The sequence below is a fragment of the Mugil cephalus genome, chromosome 19, assembly GCF_022458985.1.
Source record: "Mugil cephalus isolate CIBA_MC_2020 chromosome 19, CIBA_Mcephalus_1.1, whole genome shotgun sequence".
In the NCBI taxonomy this organism is placed as follows: Eukaryota; Metazoa; Chordata; class Actinopteri; order Mugiliformes; family Mugilidae; genus Mugil; species Mugil cephalus.
Window position 1 is genome coordinate 2,596,298 of NC_061788.1, and position 17,826 is coordinate 2,614,123.

At 40.5% G+C, this 17,826-nt stretch overlaps 1 protein-coding gene and 1 non-coding gene across 5 annotated transcripts; both read left to right on the forward strand.

Moving 5' to 3' along the window:
- Positions 1-1,256: 1,256 nt before the first annotated feature.
- trnap-agg lies at positions 1,257-1,328 on the forward strand. Its single transcript has one exon. It is a non-coding gene; the product is annotated as a tRNA-Pro (tRNA).
- Positions 1,329-2,355: 1,027 nt separating this feature from the next.
- rilpl1 (Rab interacting lysosomal protein-like 1) lies at positions 2,356-17,826 on the forward strand. Of its 4 annotated transcripts, XM_047569700.1 has the most exons (10): positions 2,356-2,937; positions 5,511-5,658; positions 7,804-7,922; positions 9,248-9,493; positions 9,847-10,017; positions 10,587-10,637; positions 10,750-10,904; positions 12,077-12,178; positions 13,964-14,051; positions 15,294-15,439. In XM_047569700.1, exons 1-10 carry the CDS (start codon positions 2,650-2,652, stop codon positions 15,297-15,299), a joined length of 1,374 nt encoding a protein of 457 aa, XP_047425656.1. In that variant the 5' UTR covers positions 2,356-2,649; the 3' UTR covers positions 15,300-15,439. The 4 variants fall into 4 exon arrangements, with proteins under 4 accessions (XP_047425656.1, XP_047425655.1, XP_047425657.1 ...); XM_047569699.1 differs by lacking the exon at positions 13,964-14,051 and having other exon boundaries at positions 15,294-17,826; XM_047569701.1 differs by lacking the exons at positions 10,587-10,637; positions 13,964-14,051 and having other exon boundaries at positions 15,294-17,826.

A 17,826-nucleotide genomic window follows, 5' to 3' on the forward strand; every position in this document is an offset into this window, starting at 1 on the left:
CTCAGAGGACCAGAGATCAAGTTAGAGGAGGAGAAAACACGGGAAGTAGAAAACACTGCCCTCAAAGTAAAACTGAAAACAACGTAACTAAAGCTGGAAGTTAAAGTTTAAGAGTGAGGACGGGGGATAATTATACGAATGAAGTGATGAATGTCATTTATATTGTTCAATGGTTACTAGACGTTATTAGTAATGCATCCATGTGTAAGGAGCATTTTATTTTTGTAGTTCCTGTCTCTAATCATAGGTCTTCAACAGGGGGTTCGCGACCCCTAAGGGGGCCACCGAGGTCCTGGTCCATGGGTAAATCTGCAAATTATCTTCTAATTTAAATCATTCATTATTTGGAAGAAATCTGAAAACATAATTTTATTTGTTAATGTATATATACACACACTGAAACAACCAATACACTTACAGGACAGGGACACAACAGGTGGTGAAGGACATTAAACCTCCAGAGACTGATTCCAAAAAAATCCCATTAAATCCAGAATATTTGTTACACGACGATGAAGAAATATGAATATTACCATAAAATCTCACTGATTGATCTTAAATCGTAAAGAAATATGTTTAAGTCGCTTTATATACTTTCTAAGTAAATATTATTCTTATTATCTATAATATTTGATATGAAAAACTATTATCTCTGATCATTATTATCAAGTATAATAACATAATTTATATTGGGATCCCACTGAAATTGTCATTAAATAAAGAAAAAGTGAAAAAAAGTGTAAAATAAATAAATATGTTAATCACATATTTAGAGACATTAAACACTGAATAGAGTCAAATTGACCCCAAAGATAAATAATAGGAGGTTTAAACAACATAGAAGGTTATGTGCTGTGTATTAGGGTGAATATTAAACTCTGGAGTGAAGTTTATGTTTGTAAATTAGAGATTCAGTGACAAGAAACTAAATAAAAAGAAGGACGTAGAGGTACAAAAAGAACATGTGGGACAATGTTTAGTGGACAGATGAGACCAGAGTAGAATAGTTTGGTTTAAATGTTTGGAGATGAACCAACACTGCGTTCCAGCATCAGAACCTCATCCCTCCATGACACATGGGGGCGCTAATGTCCTGGTTTGGGCCTGTTCTGCTGCATCTGCTCATCATTGATGGACCAATGAACTGTGAATTCTACCAGTGAACTCTGAAAGAAAATGTCAGGACATGAGTCTATGAGCTGAATGTGAAGAGAAAGGCTAGAATCTAGAACAGCCTCTGAAAGCAGCTTTGTCATGGCTCGTTGGTCTAGGGGTATGATTCTCGCTTAGGGTGCAAGAGGTCCCGGGTTCAAATCCCGGACGAGCCCGTTGTGAGAGATGTTCTGATCTCTCCTGTAGATGTTACTAGAATCATTTAGTTAGGAAAAGCTCACTGCACACACTGGAAACAAGGTCTGTTGTTTGTCTGCCTGTTGCAACTTTCAGATAAACACCATACACTGTACATAAATATGAACACCACATTTCCACTTCCTCTCATTGGCCAAGCTGACACAGTTTTTCCAGGGATACAGGTGGTGCCATTTTGCAACTTTGGATCCAGAATTTGATCAGTATCCCCGAGGGAGGGGTCATGATATTGATGCCCCGCCCACACTTCCTTGAAACTCATCTAAATTGTCTAAACAATACTACACTCTGCACCAGTTACAATGAAATGTCGGATTATACACTGCACTTATTTTCAACAATTGTTTTTACAACTCTCACACTTTACGAAGCAGTTGGCAAGGCAACAGGTGCTCGCCATTACGTCACATCCTGTTTCTACAGCATCAAATAACCAACTAAAACAAAACTTAAAACTAATGCTCTTCTGTAGGTGAATGAATACATTTGGCAACATAGCGAATTTCAAATTTTAGCGCATCAAACTTTAGAAGCTGCTCTCATAATTTAATTCCGGAAACGACAATTATATATGAAAATTATCTATTATAAGTTAAATAACATCTTTTCTTTTTCTTGAGCAATTATTTTGACGGGTATACATTGTATTTCGACTTTTTTCTTGCTATTGTGTTTCGACTTTATTGTTAATATTACATTTTGACAAAACTCTGTATTTGTACAAAAATCTACCTCCTCTCAATTTTTTTTCCTTCTCATTGGTGGCACTAATAGTCTTCCATAGAGCAGCGAATACTTTTGTCAATAAAGTGCATATAAGCATCAAACTTTAGAAGCTCTTCTCATAATTTGATTCCTGAAACCAGAATTATGTATGAAAATTATCTATTTCGATTATAAGTTAAATAAAATCGTATTATTATTGTATTATTTTTATGGGCATGACCGGAAGTGTGTAGTTTTACTTCGGAGAGCTTGACCGTTGTAGCCGTTAGCTTCCAGCCGGGAGACGGAGCTCCAGGCGGGACAGCGATGGGACGTAGCCGAGATTTATTGCCCAAAAAATCAAAATAAACCCCGGGTTCAGCAGCCGGTGATGGACCGGAGTTAGTTTCGGTGTTTTATTGCGTATTCCCCGTTTGTTTGAGGAGGCTAGAAGCGTCGGAAATCAACTTCACAGAGTTTGTTTCTTCACCGGGGGTGGGGGGGAGGAAGTTTGCTGCGGCGGCGGAGGAAACACAATCGGAACCCGGGGGAAGGGCCACGAAACACCGCGACATGGAGGAGTCCGGCTCGGCCCTGGAGAAGAATGTGGCCGACCTCACGGTGATGGACGTGTACGACATCGCCGCGGTGGTGGGCCAGGAGTTCGAGCGGATCATAGACCAGTACGGCTGCGAGGCTCTGTCCCGGCTCATGCCCAAAGTGGTGCGGGTCCTGGAGATCCTGGAGGTGATGGTGAGCCGCAACAGCATCGGCCCCGAGACCGAGGAGCTGCGGCTGGAGCTGGACAAGCTGCGGCTGGAGCGGCTGGACCGGCTGGAGAAGGAGAAGAAGCACCGCAAGGTCAGCAGGAAAGAGGAAAAATAATAAAATAATAAATATTCATCGGCAATTTGTGTCAGAATTGTTCCGTTAAAAGTTAAAACCCCAAAATTTGAAATATAATTTGAGATAAAATTCCAAATCTACACTTTATATAATATAATTTAAGCCAAAACCACACTATAAAAATACTCTAGTTAAAGTTAGTCTTGATTTAAAATATTATTTAAGCCCAAGTACCAATACTACACTATAAAAATACTATATTACAAGTTAAATTCTTCATTTAAAATATAATTTAAGCAAAAGTACCAAAACTATGACAATGGGAAAGTCTTAATCTTCTTAAAGTTTTTGATATCAACAACAATATAAAAATATTAAAGGTCATGTGATGAAAACCAGACTGTAAAACTTTTAGTTAAACACATAATTTGAGCCAAAATGTCAATACTGCGTTTTAAAAATGCTTTATTACAAGAAAAAGCCATAATTTAAAAAATAATTTAAGCTAAAGTATCAAAACCACACCATAAAAAACACTAAATTACAACTTAAAATCTTAATTTGCAGTATAATTTGAGTCAAGTTACCAATACCATGCTGTAAAAATATTCCAGTAAAAGTTTAAAAGTAAAAGTTTGGTTATTAAATACAATTTAAGACAAAACACTAAAACTTCACTGTAAAAATACTCTATTACAAGTAAAAATCCTGCTTATAGTAAGTAAAAGAGCAACACGAAAGCTTTTACTAAATAAATATATCTGCAACAAACATTAAAACCAAATTGTTTTTAATTATGATTCATAGTTTAAGCCCCAGTATCGATGCTGTGATGTAGAACTACTTTTACAAGTATGTAATCGTGCATAGAAAATAAAATAATTCCTCAGCTGGTTCGCAAATATGAGTCGTGTCCCCAAGTCATGACGACGGCCTCCACAATGAATTAACAGCCCTCTCAGTTATTTTAAACTAATATCAGAACCTACATAAAGACAAGACTCACAGCAGGATTTATTCATATTATATAGGACTATGCATTAGGCCGTTATGCACTAACGTACATTATTAAGTGGCCAGTAACTCTACATGGTTCTCATTGGCTTATGTCCAGCTCTGCAGCTTTAACACCGCATTTACTGTCCAAAATTCACCTTTACCAATATGTAATATATTCTAAAAGCTTAATTCATGTCATTTGGTGCCAGCGGAGCATGAATTCAGCTTCCTTCCAGACGCCAGATGAGATAACGGTGCAGACGCACTGTGTGCATAATGTGTGGTTTTATATCAGTCGGCTATAAAAAGTTCACATGTCCGTTTCTCGTGACGGTGACTTCGCCACCGGTTGACTGATTAACCGCGTCTCATGACTGATGAAGCGGAGGCTGTGTTTGAGAAGGCGTGTGTTTTTAGCCCTGCACAGGATTCACACGGACTCGTCTACTGCAGAAATGCATGATGGGAAACGGGCCAAACACACAACTCTTGGAATTCACACGGTCAAAACGACTCACGCAAACTGGGACGTTAAGCTGACGATCATTTTCTGCAATTATGATGCTACATTATGTGTTTTTAATCTTATTTAATGGTGAAATATTCTCCTTTTTCATGTAGCTCTTGACAGACATTAATGCAAAACACTAGAAATATTCATTTATTGTGCAGACAAATATAAACTGACATTTTGTCAAATATACAGCGTGCAGATATTCTAGTTGATGCATTTTTATTTATTTCACTATTTAGAATTGTGTGTAGAGCTGGAACAGTCTTGCAGGGATCGTTTTTGATTTGTTGGATTAAAAAGAAGCATGAACTGCTCTGAAGCGATGCTCAACGACGTTGTGCATTTGCAACAGAAAACAGAGCGACTAAAATCTAAATAGATGCAATAAAGAAACATACAAAACAAAGTTAAACAAACAAGAAAAGAAATAATCCACTACACAAAAGTGTTTTATGTTCCCAGACGGTTCCTCTTCCTGTTCTTGAACTCTGAGTCACTAACGTGGAAGCAGCCGTGACGAATCTTCACGTGTGAGACAGAAGCAGAGACAAATTAAAGGAAATACTTGAGTAAACCAGCGGAAGAAATGAATGCAGCTGCTTGTGAGACAGTAGAGCTGCAGGTATTTAGGCATAAACAACTTCAGCGTTTGACCAGATGGTGGCGCTATGTAGAGCTGCACAATTAATCGAATTTTAATCGTGATCACGATTTTGGCTGTGATTTAATGAACATGATCGTCTGAAATATTTACATTTCAAATATCCAATCAAGCAGTTTCTCAGTCGGTAGTCAGCCAACCACCAGGGGGCGAACACATGGTTAAGGCATTATTAATCTGCCTAAATAACAAGCAAATGCACCTTGTAGCTAGTCTTTGAAATGGATCCACGTTATATGCAAAAAGAGTTGTGTACCTCACAGGGTAACACAATTAATCTGTTCAATCGTCTAAGAAAGTATGAGAAAGTATCAAAGCTGCAGTTCCTCAAATGTCCACTAGACATTTCCATTGTTGACTTATTCTATAAAAGGTCTGAACCAGACTCTGTGTGTTTTATTTTTCTGAATGCAGGAGCTGGAGTTGGTGGAGGACGTGTGGAGGGGGGAGGCCCAGGATCTCCTGTCCCAGATCGCTCAGCTCCAGGAGGAGAATAAAAGCCTCCTCACCAACATGTCCAACAAAGACCCGATGAGTGAGGAGGACCTGCAGAGACACGAGGGTGAGGACGCGGTTCATTCTTTGGGTACGAGAAAGAAAACATCTCTGCCTTCAAACGGTGTCGTGTTGACAAGAAGAGTTACCGTGAAGAGCGCCATCTGGTGGTGTTTGTGAGGGGTCTTCTTCTCTCTTTCATTGTCTTCTTCTTCTTCAATTTATGGCAGCTTTGATGCTAGCCAACTGCCAATATTATAGAAGAAGCTATTAGTAGCTCTTTCTAGCTTCCTAGTCTCCAAGCTAATAGTAGCTCTTCCTTGCCTTCCAGCTAATAGTAGCCCTTCCTAGCTTCCTAGCCGCCAAGCTAAGAGTAGCTTGCTCAAGCCACCTAGCTGATAGTAGCTCTTCCTAGCTTCCTAGCCTCCAAGCTAATCGTAGCTCTTCCTAGCCTTCTAACCTCCAGCCTAATAGTGGCTCCTCCTAGCCTCATGGCCTCCAAGCTAATAGAAGCTCTTCCTAGCTTCTTTGTCTCCAAGCTAATAGTAGCTCTTCCTAGCTTCCTAGTCTCCACGCTAATAGTAGCTCTTCCTTGCCTCCCAGCTAATAGTAGCCCTTTCTAGCTTCCTAGCCGCCAAGCTAAGAGTAGCTTGCCCAAGCCACCTAGCTGATAGTAGCTCTTCCTAGCTTCATGGCCTCCAAGCTAATAGTAGCTCTTCCTAGCTTCCTAGCCTCCAAGCTAATCGTAGCTCTTCCTAGCTTCCTAGCCTCCAAGCTAATCGTAGCTCTTCCTAGCTTCCTAGCCTCCAGGCTAATCGTAGCTCTTCCTAGCTTCCCAGCTGAAGATCTAGTCTTTCCTGTCTTCCCTTTTCATTTGCTTTTTACTTCAACCTACTTCTTCTGTCTTTCTTCTTTTTGTTTTCTGCTTCTTCTTCTTTGATTTTTGGTGCTAGACAACCACTATTAAAACAGAAGAAGAAGAAGAAAGGGACGTGTGTTTTGTTTCTGGCTGATCTAAAACAAACAGCTGTAAAACACTGAGTTTGTCTGAAGCTGGATCTGATCCAGTCATTTAAAAAAAAAAAAAACCTGGTCAGGACTTCCGTACGCTTTTAAATCTTCGTTGCTGTTTGTGTAAATCGGGTCCAAGTCTCTGTGGACGTTTTGGACAGAAGCCGCTCGCTCCGTCTCACGTGTCCCTGTCTCTCGCTCACTTATCTCACACCAACACAAAGGAGGCCTTCTCTGTGTCTGAGGGCCAGAGCCAGGCTCGTCCCTGCATCAGGAGCCTCTGGGTGGTCTCACACAGAGGACACAGTCACACTGACCCACTGGGGACAGACCGGCCTCAGTGTCCAAACACACACCTGCTGCACCACAGACCAGGGAAACCCCTCGGACACACACATGGACAGAAAATACCTCATTCATGGAGGGAAATTTGAGTGTTCAGTAGCTTGACCAAAGACACTAACACAACAAGCACAACACAATTGCATAATACTGCATAACATAACACAACACAACACAGCATAACGTAACATAAAATAGCATAGCATAGCATAGCATAGCATAACATAACATAACATAACATACATGCATGCATGCATAAGGCATAACTTTCATACATACACATACATTGCATAAGCATGCATAGCATGCATGTATAACATAACAACTTGTGCATAACATGACATCACATCAACATAACACAACAGCAAACACAAACATAACATAGCTAACTAACGAATTCTAACTGTAAACGAACGTAACTGCTAACATAACATAGCATAACATAACAACATTGCATAACATGGCATCACAACACAACACAACACAACATAACATAACATAGCACAGCATAGCATAACATAACGGCATTGCATAACATGACATCACAATGCAACACAACATTGCATAACACTGCAGCAATACATAACACAACCATAACATCGACACACAACGTCAACTAACATAACATAACAACATCATACATGCATAACATCACAACACACAACACAACATGCAAACACACAACATAATAACATAACATAACATAATAGCAATGGTGCAAATGTAAGACTGGTAATATATAGAAGACTGTATTATTGTGCATGTCTGTGCAATAAGATTAATAACAGTAGAAATAAGAGAAAGAAACACCACCACCACCACCCAAACATCTGTGATTCTTCACTTCCTCCTCCTCCAGGTATGACGGAGAGAGAGAGGCAGGTGATGAAGAAGCTGAAGGAGGTGGTGGACAAGCAGCGAGACGAGATTCGGGCCAAAGACCGTGAGCTCACGCTGAAAAACGAGGACATAGAAGCAGTGAGTAACGCACAGATCACTGTCTCAACACGCGGGTCGATGTCTTCAAGAGAAACGAGAGAAACGAGAGCAGACACACTTTTAACCGTCTGCAGACCTGAACCAGAGCCACAGATTTGTCGCGTTAGTTATTTGTAATTGTAGACTCATCGAGTTGAATCGATGGCTCTGATTGGTTGGTTGGTTTAGAGAAGCAGAGGATGAGAAGGAAAAACAGTTGACTGATTAATATTTTCCACAACAAAGTGATTCTCCAGAATAAACTGTCAACCAACTGATTAGCATGAGAGACTCACCTAGCTTCCTAGCTTCCCAGCTAATAGTAGCTCTTCCTAGCTTCCAAGCTAATAGTAAGTCTTCCTAGCTTCCTAGCCTACAAGCTAATAGTATAGCTAATAATAGCTCATTGTGGCTTCATGGCTTCCTCAGCTAATAGTAGCACTTCCTAGCCTCCCAGCTAATAGTAGCACTTCCTAGCCTCTCAGCTAATAGGAGCTCTTCCTAGCTTCCAGGCTAATAGTAAGTCTTCCTAGCTTCCTAGCCTCCAAGCTAATAGTAATAGCCAATAATAGCTCATTGTGGCTTCATGGCTTCCTCAGCTAATAGTAGCACTTCCTAGCCTCCCAGCTAATAGTAGCACTTCCTAGCCTCTCAGCTAATAGGAGCTCTTCCTAGCCTCCAAGCTAATAGTAGCTCTTCCCTAGCTTTCTAGACTCCAAGGTAACAGTGGCTCATTCTAGCTTCATGGCCTCCTAGCTAACAGTAGCGTTTCCTAGCCTCCCAGCTAATAGTAGCACTTCCTAGCTTCCTAGCTTCCAAGCTAATAGTATGTCTTCTTAGACTCATACCCTCTCCCTAGCTTCCTAGCCTACAAACTAATATTAATAGCTAATAATAGCTCATTGTGGCTTCATGGCTTCCTCAGCTAATAGTAGCACTTCCTAGCCTCCCATTTAATAGTAGCACTTCCTAGCCTCCCATTTAATAGTAGCACTTCCTAGCCTCCCATTTAATAGTAGCACTTCCTAGCCTCCCAGCTAACAGTAGCTCTTCCTAGCTTTTACCAAGGTAACGTTCAGTCAAGGCCACCTCCACACTCTTTGTTTTGATTGTTGCACGAAAACAGAAGCGTCTTAAAAGTCAGGCGACAAAATGTTCCCATATATTTAAGATTCTTGTTACTTAGTTTGTCACAGTTTGTTAGTTTGTGACAATGTTTATTTCATTGTGTAAAAGGCCTAAAAGAGACTGGAGTGTTAAGAATAATTAAGAATAATATGTCGTCTTTGGAGACGTTATGGTCTTTAACTCCTTGTGTCCTGCAGCTCCAGCAGCAGCAGTCTCGCCTCATGAAAATCAACCACGACCTGCGCCATAAGATCTCGGTGGTGGAGGCTCAGGGGAAGCTGCTCATCGAGCAGAAGGTGGAACTGGAGGCCAGCGCTCAGGCTCGGGGGCAGGAAGTCGGTGCCCTCCGGCAGGAAGTGACGCGCTTACGGGAGCGACTCCAAGGACCGATGCCCGTCCAGAACCCGGAGGAAGCCTCGGCTCAGCCGCCCTCTCCCGCAGAGGTAAAGACCGATTAGCGCTTTGAAACCGCTCAGAAAAGCTGCTAACGAGTCGAGCTATGGAGGAAATAGCTGAAAGATGAAAGATTCTTAGCTTAGCACAAGGAATGGAAGAGCAGGGAAACAAAATATAACATTTGTGAGCTTCTGAGCTGGAGACTTTCTCATCAAAAGACAGCTAGGCTAAGCTAAGATAAGCTAACCTAGCTTTAATCTGCAACCAACAAAGATTCCCAAACGTTTTCCACTGAAGCCGTTGCAGCCTGCTACTCAAACTGAAGCTGCATCTTAGTGATAAACCTCTTAGCATGAAGCTAAACGGTGAACATGCAATAAACTGTCCTTCACTCCATCAGCCAGCGGCTCAGGGCTGGTCAGACAAACCCGAGCCCACGTTTCAGGTGATGCAGGGCGGGTTTGAATCTGCCCTGCAGCCGCTCCCTGGTTCCCTCAGCCCAGAGAGACACGAGGACGAGGACGAGGACGAGGAGGAGGAGGAGGCTGAGGACGAGGAAGCGTTGCTTTGGGTAATTTGCAACCCAGAGTGGTGTGATTGTCCCTGCGCTCCCGCCAGAGGATTTACAGCTGGAAACTTAGCAAAGCTCGTAGACTAACAACGTCCGTGACCCACGAGGAAGCGCTGACGCTGCATTGCATGGGTGTTTGAGGACTAACAAGAGAGTGTCACGGGGATTTTTACGCCCCCGCCGCCAACTGGGTGAGACTTTCTGGACGACTGCACCGATGACCTTCCTAAATATAGATCGCTGCCACGGCTCGGCCTCTAACAGCACTTGGAGTTGACCTTTTAATGCACCATTGTGTACAGAATATGTAATAAGAGATGTGCTGTCTGCTCGGTGCATGAGTTCACAGTGGTTTTTCTGAGAAGGGTTGTTTAAATCTGGGCCCTATCTTTCAAACGTTTAGCTTAAAAAATGATGAAAATAGGACCCGTGTTTAAACGTCTTCTAGTTGACGTTGAATGACTCTGTTGTGCTGAGTTCAAAAAAGTGGGAAAAAGAAGGTTTTTAGTTTCATGTGTGGGAACCACAAGGTCCCGCGTCCTGACTTATAGCTCAACATTTGCCACCAGGAGGCGATGTGCGATGAGGACATGCCTGCTGTGTTCCAATATTTCACCAAGGTATCCTCACTACTTCCTTCCCCCCCTCCTTCCTTCCTTCCTTCCTTTCCTCCATCCTCTTTTCCCCCTGGTTCGGTTTGGCTCTTTGTGACGCACCTCTGTGCCTCCACAGGAGGCGCTGTGTGAGGAGGAGTCAGGAGGCCTCGACCCAAAGGACCCCAACAGGCCCCGGTTCACGCTCCAGGAGCTGAGGGACGTCCTCCACGAGAGGAACGAGCTCAAGGCCAAAGTGTTCCTGCTGCAGGAGGAGCTGGCCTATTACAAGAGGTACGTGGAAGAGTGGTGTATTTGATTACACTATGAGGTGTGGTGAAGGTGGAAAAGTCTGAAAAATGCGGCAGAGCGTGAGGACTTGTGCCAAAAAATGCTGTCCCCAAAAATGTCCCCAATTTTAGCTTTTTATGAATGAGAAAAAAAAATGTTGCACACAGACTACAGTTATTACGGTAACCAGTCGCACTGCTAATGTCAATACAGACATAGCAATTTAAATATGTTTAAATATGAATAAATATGTGAAAATAAATGAAACTGTAATTGTTCCTGTTTATTCATTTCATCTTGATAACATTTAGTTATTTTTTTGTGTCTCTGAGCTGTAAATGTTCTCAGACTTCCACATCATCATGCTGTGTTTACATGAGGTCACATGAGGTTTTACTGCTAGTGTGGGATTATTCTACAATATTTACTCATCATCACAGTAAAATGGTCCACCCTTAGTCAATCTACTGCATTAATTCCTCTCTCAACCAGGAGAAAATGTTATGAACACGTGATTAAACATGATAAAAAAAAAAGAAATACTGTAATATAACGTCAGAATTTTGAAGAATCCCTAGATATTTTTGGATAACGACTAAATAATAACCACCATAAAGTCACCATAAAACCTTTATTCAAGTAGTTTGTCATAATAAAACATTTTGACATAAAATCAGTGAGTGAAGATTCAAACTTTTACCATATTTGTCTGTAAAGTTCAGATCTTATTCAGTGTAATGTGATTTAACGGTAAAAGTTGACTCCTCCCACTTCATGAACATTCATGAAAATTCATCCCGTTCAGACTCGAAAAATCAGCGAAATTTGCCGAAAGTAGATGAAGTGAACCCAGTAAAATAGATGAAACAGAAATTATATACTTGTGTACTTGTTTATATATATGTGAGGTTGTTTTCAGTATCTGCTGCGACCTACATTTTTGGTAACTGCTGAACAGTCGACTACAAGAAAGTCATATAAACGATGTTTGATCGGCTTCTCTTTGTCTGATTTTAGGACCTGTGTGAAAATCTCCTGATGTTTTGTGTAGATTTTATGCAGAAATGTAGAAAATTCTCACTTTAAAGTCATTATTTCCCCCATGAAAGAGTCGGATGTGTTTTTTTTTTTATGTTTGTGAACATGTTGTCGATGACGACCTCTCGTCTTTGCAGCGATGAAGCAGAAGACGAGATCACTCCGTCTCCGTCTCCGTCGCCCGAACTGAGGACTCGCTCTCGTTCTTCAGCTCAGCCGGAATCAGGAATCAGACGCTTGTACGTGAAGCTCACACTCGTCCAAACACCATCACAACAACACAACACAACACATCACAACACAACACAACACCAACACACACAACACAACACAACACAACACAACACAACACAACACAACACAACACAACACAGACCCTTCACTGAGTCACTGATGAGTTTACATGCTCACACATTTACCTTCATGCTGCTCTTGAGACGTTTATTTCAGACTCTAATATTTGCTTTGGGCCCTTTTCATTGATTGTAAAATGGAGACAGGAAACGTTGAGACGCCCACTTCCTGTGTTTGTCCGGCCTGTGAAAACAAACCAAAGATAAAGGCGGCAGCTGGAGTGGAAATCTCCGTATTTAACCCTTTAACGTTCCTCTGGGTGGTATGGAAGCCCATTAGGGCCACGCATAAGAAAAAACATCATGCACTTTGAGAAAAGTTTTTAATTCTTAATATTATTCATTAATTAAGCCCCTATACTCTTATACCGAGTATATTTATGACAATGTATTAACTTTTTTCTATAAATTACGACTTTTGTCTCAAATTGCATGATGAAAAAATATGTTTTTTTTTCATTGGTGGCACTAATGCTCTTCTGTAGGGAGGTTTATGGAGCAGCAGTATCTTTCTGAACCAATCAGAGCTCTGGACACAAGGTGTGTTTGATGCAATGTGTCATTTTCTTCTGGTTTCATTGATAAAAAACAAAGAAAAGATTCAGTCAAACCCAACTTCTTGTTATTTTTTAACCGTGTCATCTTTGATTCCTCCAGAACTAAACCACTTAAAGCGAATCTGACTTTAATGACAGAAACTTCAGAGTCTTGTCTTTAAAATGAGACTAAGACCATGAATGAGCTCCAACATGTTCATGAGCAGGATTCAGTTACTTTGTCCTAAATAGATGAATGATGAGAGGATAAAAACGTTTCCTAAAGCATCACAAATCATCTGTTCTGCAGAAAAACTGACATAATCTAAAAAAATAAATCACTAAAACACATCTGAGCTGTTTAATAAATGTATTGAACTCAGATTGATTCTGGTTCAGAGACGATGTGAACTTTGACTCTACAGGAGGAGATGATCACACTCCTCATTCATGTTACAAGGAGCTGGTTCTCCTCTGATAATGAGAATAAAACCTCCTGGAGGAGAAAGAGGAGGAGGAGGTGGAGGAGGAGGTGTAGAGGTTCTGGAGTTAATCTGGAATAAATCTATTGTCTCTGAACATGGAGGAGGTAGAAAAACAAAGATGAACCAGGACGGAGACGATGGAGACGAGTTGGTCCAAGACTCTAGAGACTCAGGACTCCTCCCTCCATCTCCTCTTCTCCTCCTTTTCTTTATCCTCCTTCTGTTTCTTCTTCTCCTCTTCCTCCTTCTACCTCCTCATCATTCATTCTTTTTCTCCCCTTTCTCTGTCTCCTCCTCATCATGTTTCTCCTTCTATCTCTTCATCATCCTCCTCTTTATTCTTTTCCTCCTCTTCTCTTCTTCATCCTCCTTCATCTCCTCCTCCTCCTCCTCCTGATTGTCTCAGTTTATATTTTATTGTGTGGATTAAATGTTTGTTTCTCCTCTTTAACACAGTAACACCTCCTTCTTTATAAAAGGATCATTTCTTTATTTTATTTTTTGCATGTTTATTTTTATTTCCATCTCAATCTGAGCTCAAATCCTGACATGGTCCCTGTCTCCCCCCCTCCTCCTCCTCCCTGTCTCCCTCCTCCTCCTCCTCCTCCTCCTCCTCCTCCCCCGTCCTCCCCCGTCTCTCTGTGTGACAGGATCTTCACGGCTATAATGCCGATGGTGGCGGCGGGTTTGATCCCAGATGACCCCACTTTACAGCCAATCAGACGCCTCATGTCGCTTGTATGACTCTGAGATATTTTTTTTTCGGGCTTCTGAGTCTGTCGCTCTCTCGGCTAACGAGCTAACAGGCTAGCAGGCTAGCAGGCTAACAGGCTAGCAGGCTAACATTCACCGAGTGTCGCTTTCCTTTCGCACCTCTGTAGGATTCTGATTGGCTGATTGTGGGGCTGTCTCCGTTGTTGTCGTCCAGTGGGAAAAAAACAAAACAAAAAAAGAATCAGCCAGTCAGAATTTAGTCTACTTTTTATTTCCCTGCACTGACCAACTTCTGCAACTCACAAATGATTGAAACTAAAGTTCTTTTAGCTCGTAGTTAAAGCTCAGACCCACTAAACTGACGACTCTACTCACTCACCACCATTTAATTCTAAAAACTTTATTATCCCATAAAGTCTGGGACAGTTTTTATAAATAACAAAAGTCTAAATCAGTTTGATCTCATGTCAAACCAGTGAGAAAGCAACATAATAACCTGTTAGTAACGTCACTCCAGATGTTTCTCTATTAGTTTTAGTGCAAAGAAGAACAAATACAGTGTTTAAATTTAATAAACTATCCTTTAAAAATATATATTTCTAAGAAGGAAAGTAAGTACTGTTTAGTTCTGGGTCTCAGAAGCTGCGTTTCTGTTGCCCCTTGGAAATGCTCAAAACACAAAGATCGCAATAAAAACCCTCTCAAATATCTAAAGCTAAACATGAGGTGGTTTTTCATGAAAGTTTATCGAAAAAGTACGATGGAAACACTTTTTTTGATGATGTATCATGAGTTACAGCTCATTCACAAAACACTTTTCAACAGAAACACGAACAAAGAGCAAATGTAGTTTATCAAAATTTCAGAAATATGGCTTTTATTTTGAAAAGCTGTAATGAAAACGCAGCTAATGTCGTGTTCTGTCGCCTTCTCTGACGAAAACAACTGGATAAATTAGGGAATAATCTGCACGCTTTCCAAACTCACGCTGTGGACCAGATCAGAGCCTCTGTCGGGCCCCTTTTTAGCCCGCGGGCCTTATGTTTGACACCTGCCGTTTAATTATTCAATTATGACACACGACTGCCTAATGTTTGAAGTGATTAAAAAAACCACGTTGGATTTTAACAACCACAGCTTTGATGCATAAATTCACCACGACTCTAACACAGCTTCACATGTGACCGTGAACACGTTGCACATTTAAAAAAAAAATAAAAAATAAACGTCTGTTTTCCTTGTCTCTGTTTTTCTGTCCGTCCTCAGGTTTAGTCTCTTCTCTCGGGACAAGCAGCGAAGCTCCCAGCGGAGCGGCCTCTTCGACCCCGGCCTCGGCTCCTGGTCTGGGAAAGACGACGTGTACACAGAACAAGCCCAGGAGGCGCTGCAGCACATGTAGCACGTAGCATGTAGCATGTAGCCGCCTGCACCGGACTTTAAAACTCTTTAACACTCCATCAAAACCCCCTTCCCTTCCCTCCCCATCGCTATGATGACTCAACGCTGCAGCTGAAACATCGTGTGTTATGAGGTGAGGAAGAAGAAGAAGAAGAAGGAGAAGAAATATCTCAGTGAGATGTGGCACATAGAGACTTTTAAATATTCCCCCCCCAGAGTATTGCACAGGATTCATCAGCAGAGAGGGTGAACTCAGGTTGAAGGACGGAGAGTGGGAAGTTGTTGCAGTGCAGGTGAGTCGACTGCACGGACGAAAAAAAGGCTGTAAATGTCGATTTAAACATTTAACTGAGAGAGAAAGGAACGTTTTAAAGGTGTCGGATTAAGGAATAATCCCTGCACAGAATTCAGTCTCAGTAGCTTCCTGATGAGAGCAAAACTTATTCACTTATTTTTAAATTTCTGTCCCTGATCACCAGCATTTTACAAGTAAATCCCGACGGATGCAGCTCTAATAAATTACACGAGGCCTGTGTATAAAGTGTTGCATAGAACCACAGTTTAAAAAAGAAATATATATTTATTTGTAATAATATAAAGTATATGATACAGAATGTATGGAAGCCCATCACTGCCAAGAAAAGGAAGCACTAAAAGAAAAAGGTGAAAATTATGAGATTTAAACTTTAATTTAATCGTTATGAGATTGTAAAAAATCAGCATTTTAACTTAATAATTTATTTTAATTTCATAATTCCTAATATGTTTCACGTAGCATCTCGCGGTTTTGAGTCGCTCTAATTTTCATCATGTTTCATAATTTTGACTCAGCTTTGCTATCGCATGATATTTATTTAGTACTTCACAGTTTTAACTTAACATTTAATACATTTGACGTTTTTATTTTGTCATTTTAGGCATTTTCTTCAGTATTTCATAGTATTGATTTAATAACACGTCATAGTTTTGCCTTTATTTTAAATATTTTTGAGTTAGCGTAAATATTACTGATGATTTTACTATTATTTATTTAGTATCTCACATGTTGATGAGTGAGACACGTTTTTTGACTTTGGGTTTAATTTTGATTTAGTGTAATTTTGGCTCAGCGAGTCATCGAAGTTTTAATTTAGTTAAATGTTTGTGGTGTTTCTTAAAACTGACTTACGAGGTAATTAGTTCAACAAATGCTACGTTCACATGATGAGCAGAAAAACCACTAATCATGGCCAACGTGTTGCTGTTGAGATGTTGCTAAAGAACCCGTTGAGGGTTTGATTTGCATATTTTGGTTTCTATCTGAAGTTCATTTGATGATTTTTTTTTTTTTTTAACCTTCATTAGTGAAAAAAGTGACAAAATGAGAGTGAAATAAAAGAGAGACTTAAGAAACATAAGAATAATTACAAAATGATTACAAACAATAATAGTAATTACATAAAACAAAGCAGAACTGTAGTAATAATAAAACATTATGCGTGTTTACATTTGACAAATCCTGGCGTTTAGACTTTAATCATATTGACATATTTTACATCTTATAATTTAATTTAATAACAGGTTATTTTTTTTTCTTGGCACAAATGGGCTTCCGTACCTCAGAGGTTATTAATGGAGTCAACACAAACATGAACCCAGTGAAAAAGCAACATGAGATGATCCATAATCTCTTCGCCCACACGGAGCCAAAACTACTGTTAATCAGCTGCTTCAGCGTCACCAGCTTCATATTTTATCACCAGACTGTACGTTGTCAGTATTAAACCTGAGAGACGTTACCTCAAAGATTCAAAAACAATTCACCAGTGTTATCAGACAAAAACAAAGAATTTCACCTTATTCTCAAACGTTTTCCACAAATTTAACATGTACACGAACCTTGAATGAGTCTTCAGCTAAATCAGAGAATATTTATTTGTATTTCTCACTGTTAAAATGTAAAGAGCAATAATCTTTGTGCTTTTATGCATCATTTATACAAGGCCTCAAACACAAAAGCGTTAAAAGTGTTTTATTAAACGTCTCCGATTGCACAAAAGAAGGAAAGTGGTTGAAACATAAAGACATTTGTAAATAACGCTGCTCTGTGTTTGTTGTTGCTGCTGCTGCTTTTAACGAGAACACGTGTTTCCCCCCGGAGGCGATGAACGTCCGCGGGGTTCGAGCGGCTCGTCTCCATTTCCACTTTTAATAAATGAAGACGAGGCCGAGGCCGAGGCGCCTTCTCTTCCTCCGCTCTAATAATCACTGAATCAAAGGGAAAAGGATTTAAACCGTGAAACATTTAAAGGGAAAGTAGAGCCCACGCCACCGTCTGCAAACTCCCAGTAAAACCGATATTTAAGAGATTTAATGAATGGATCAGTGCTTTATTCATTAATAAAGGTCTGTAATGTTTGAA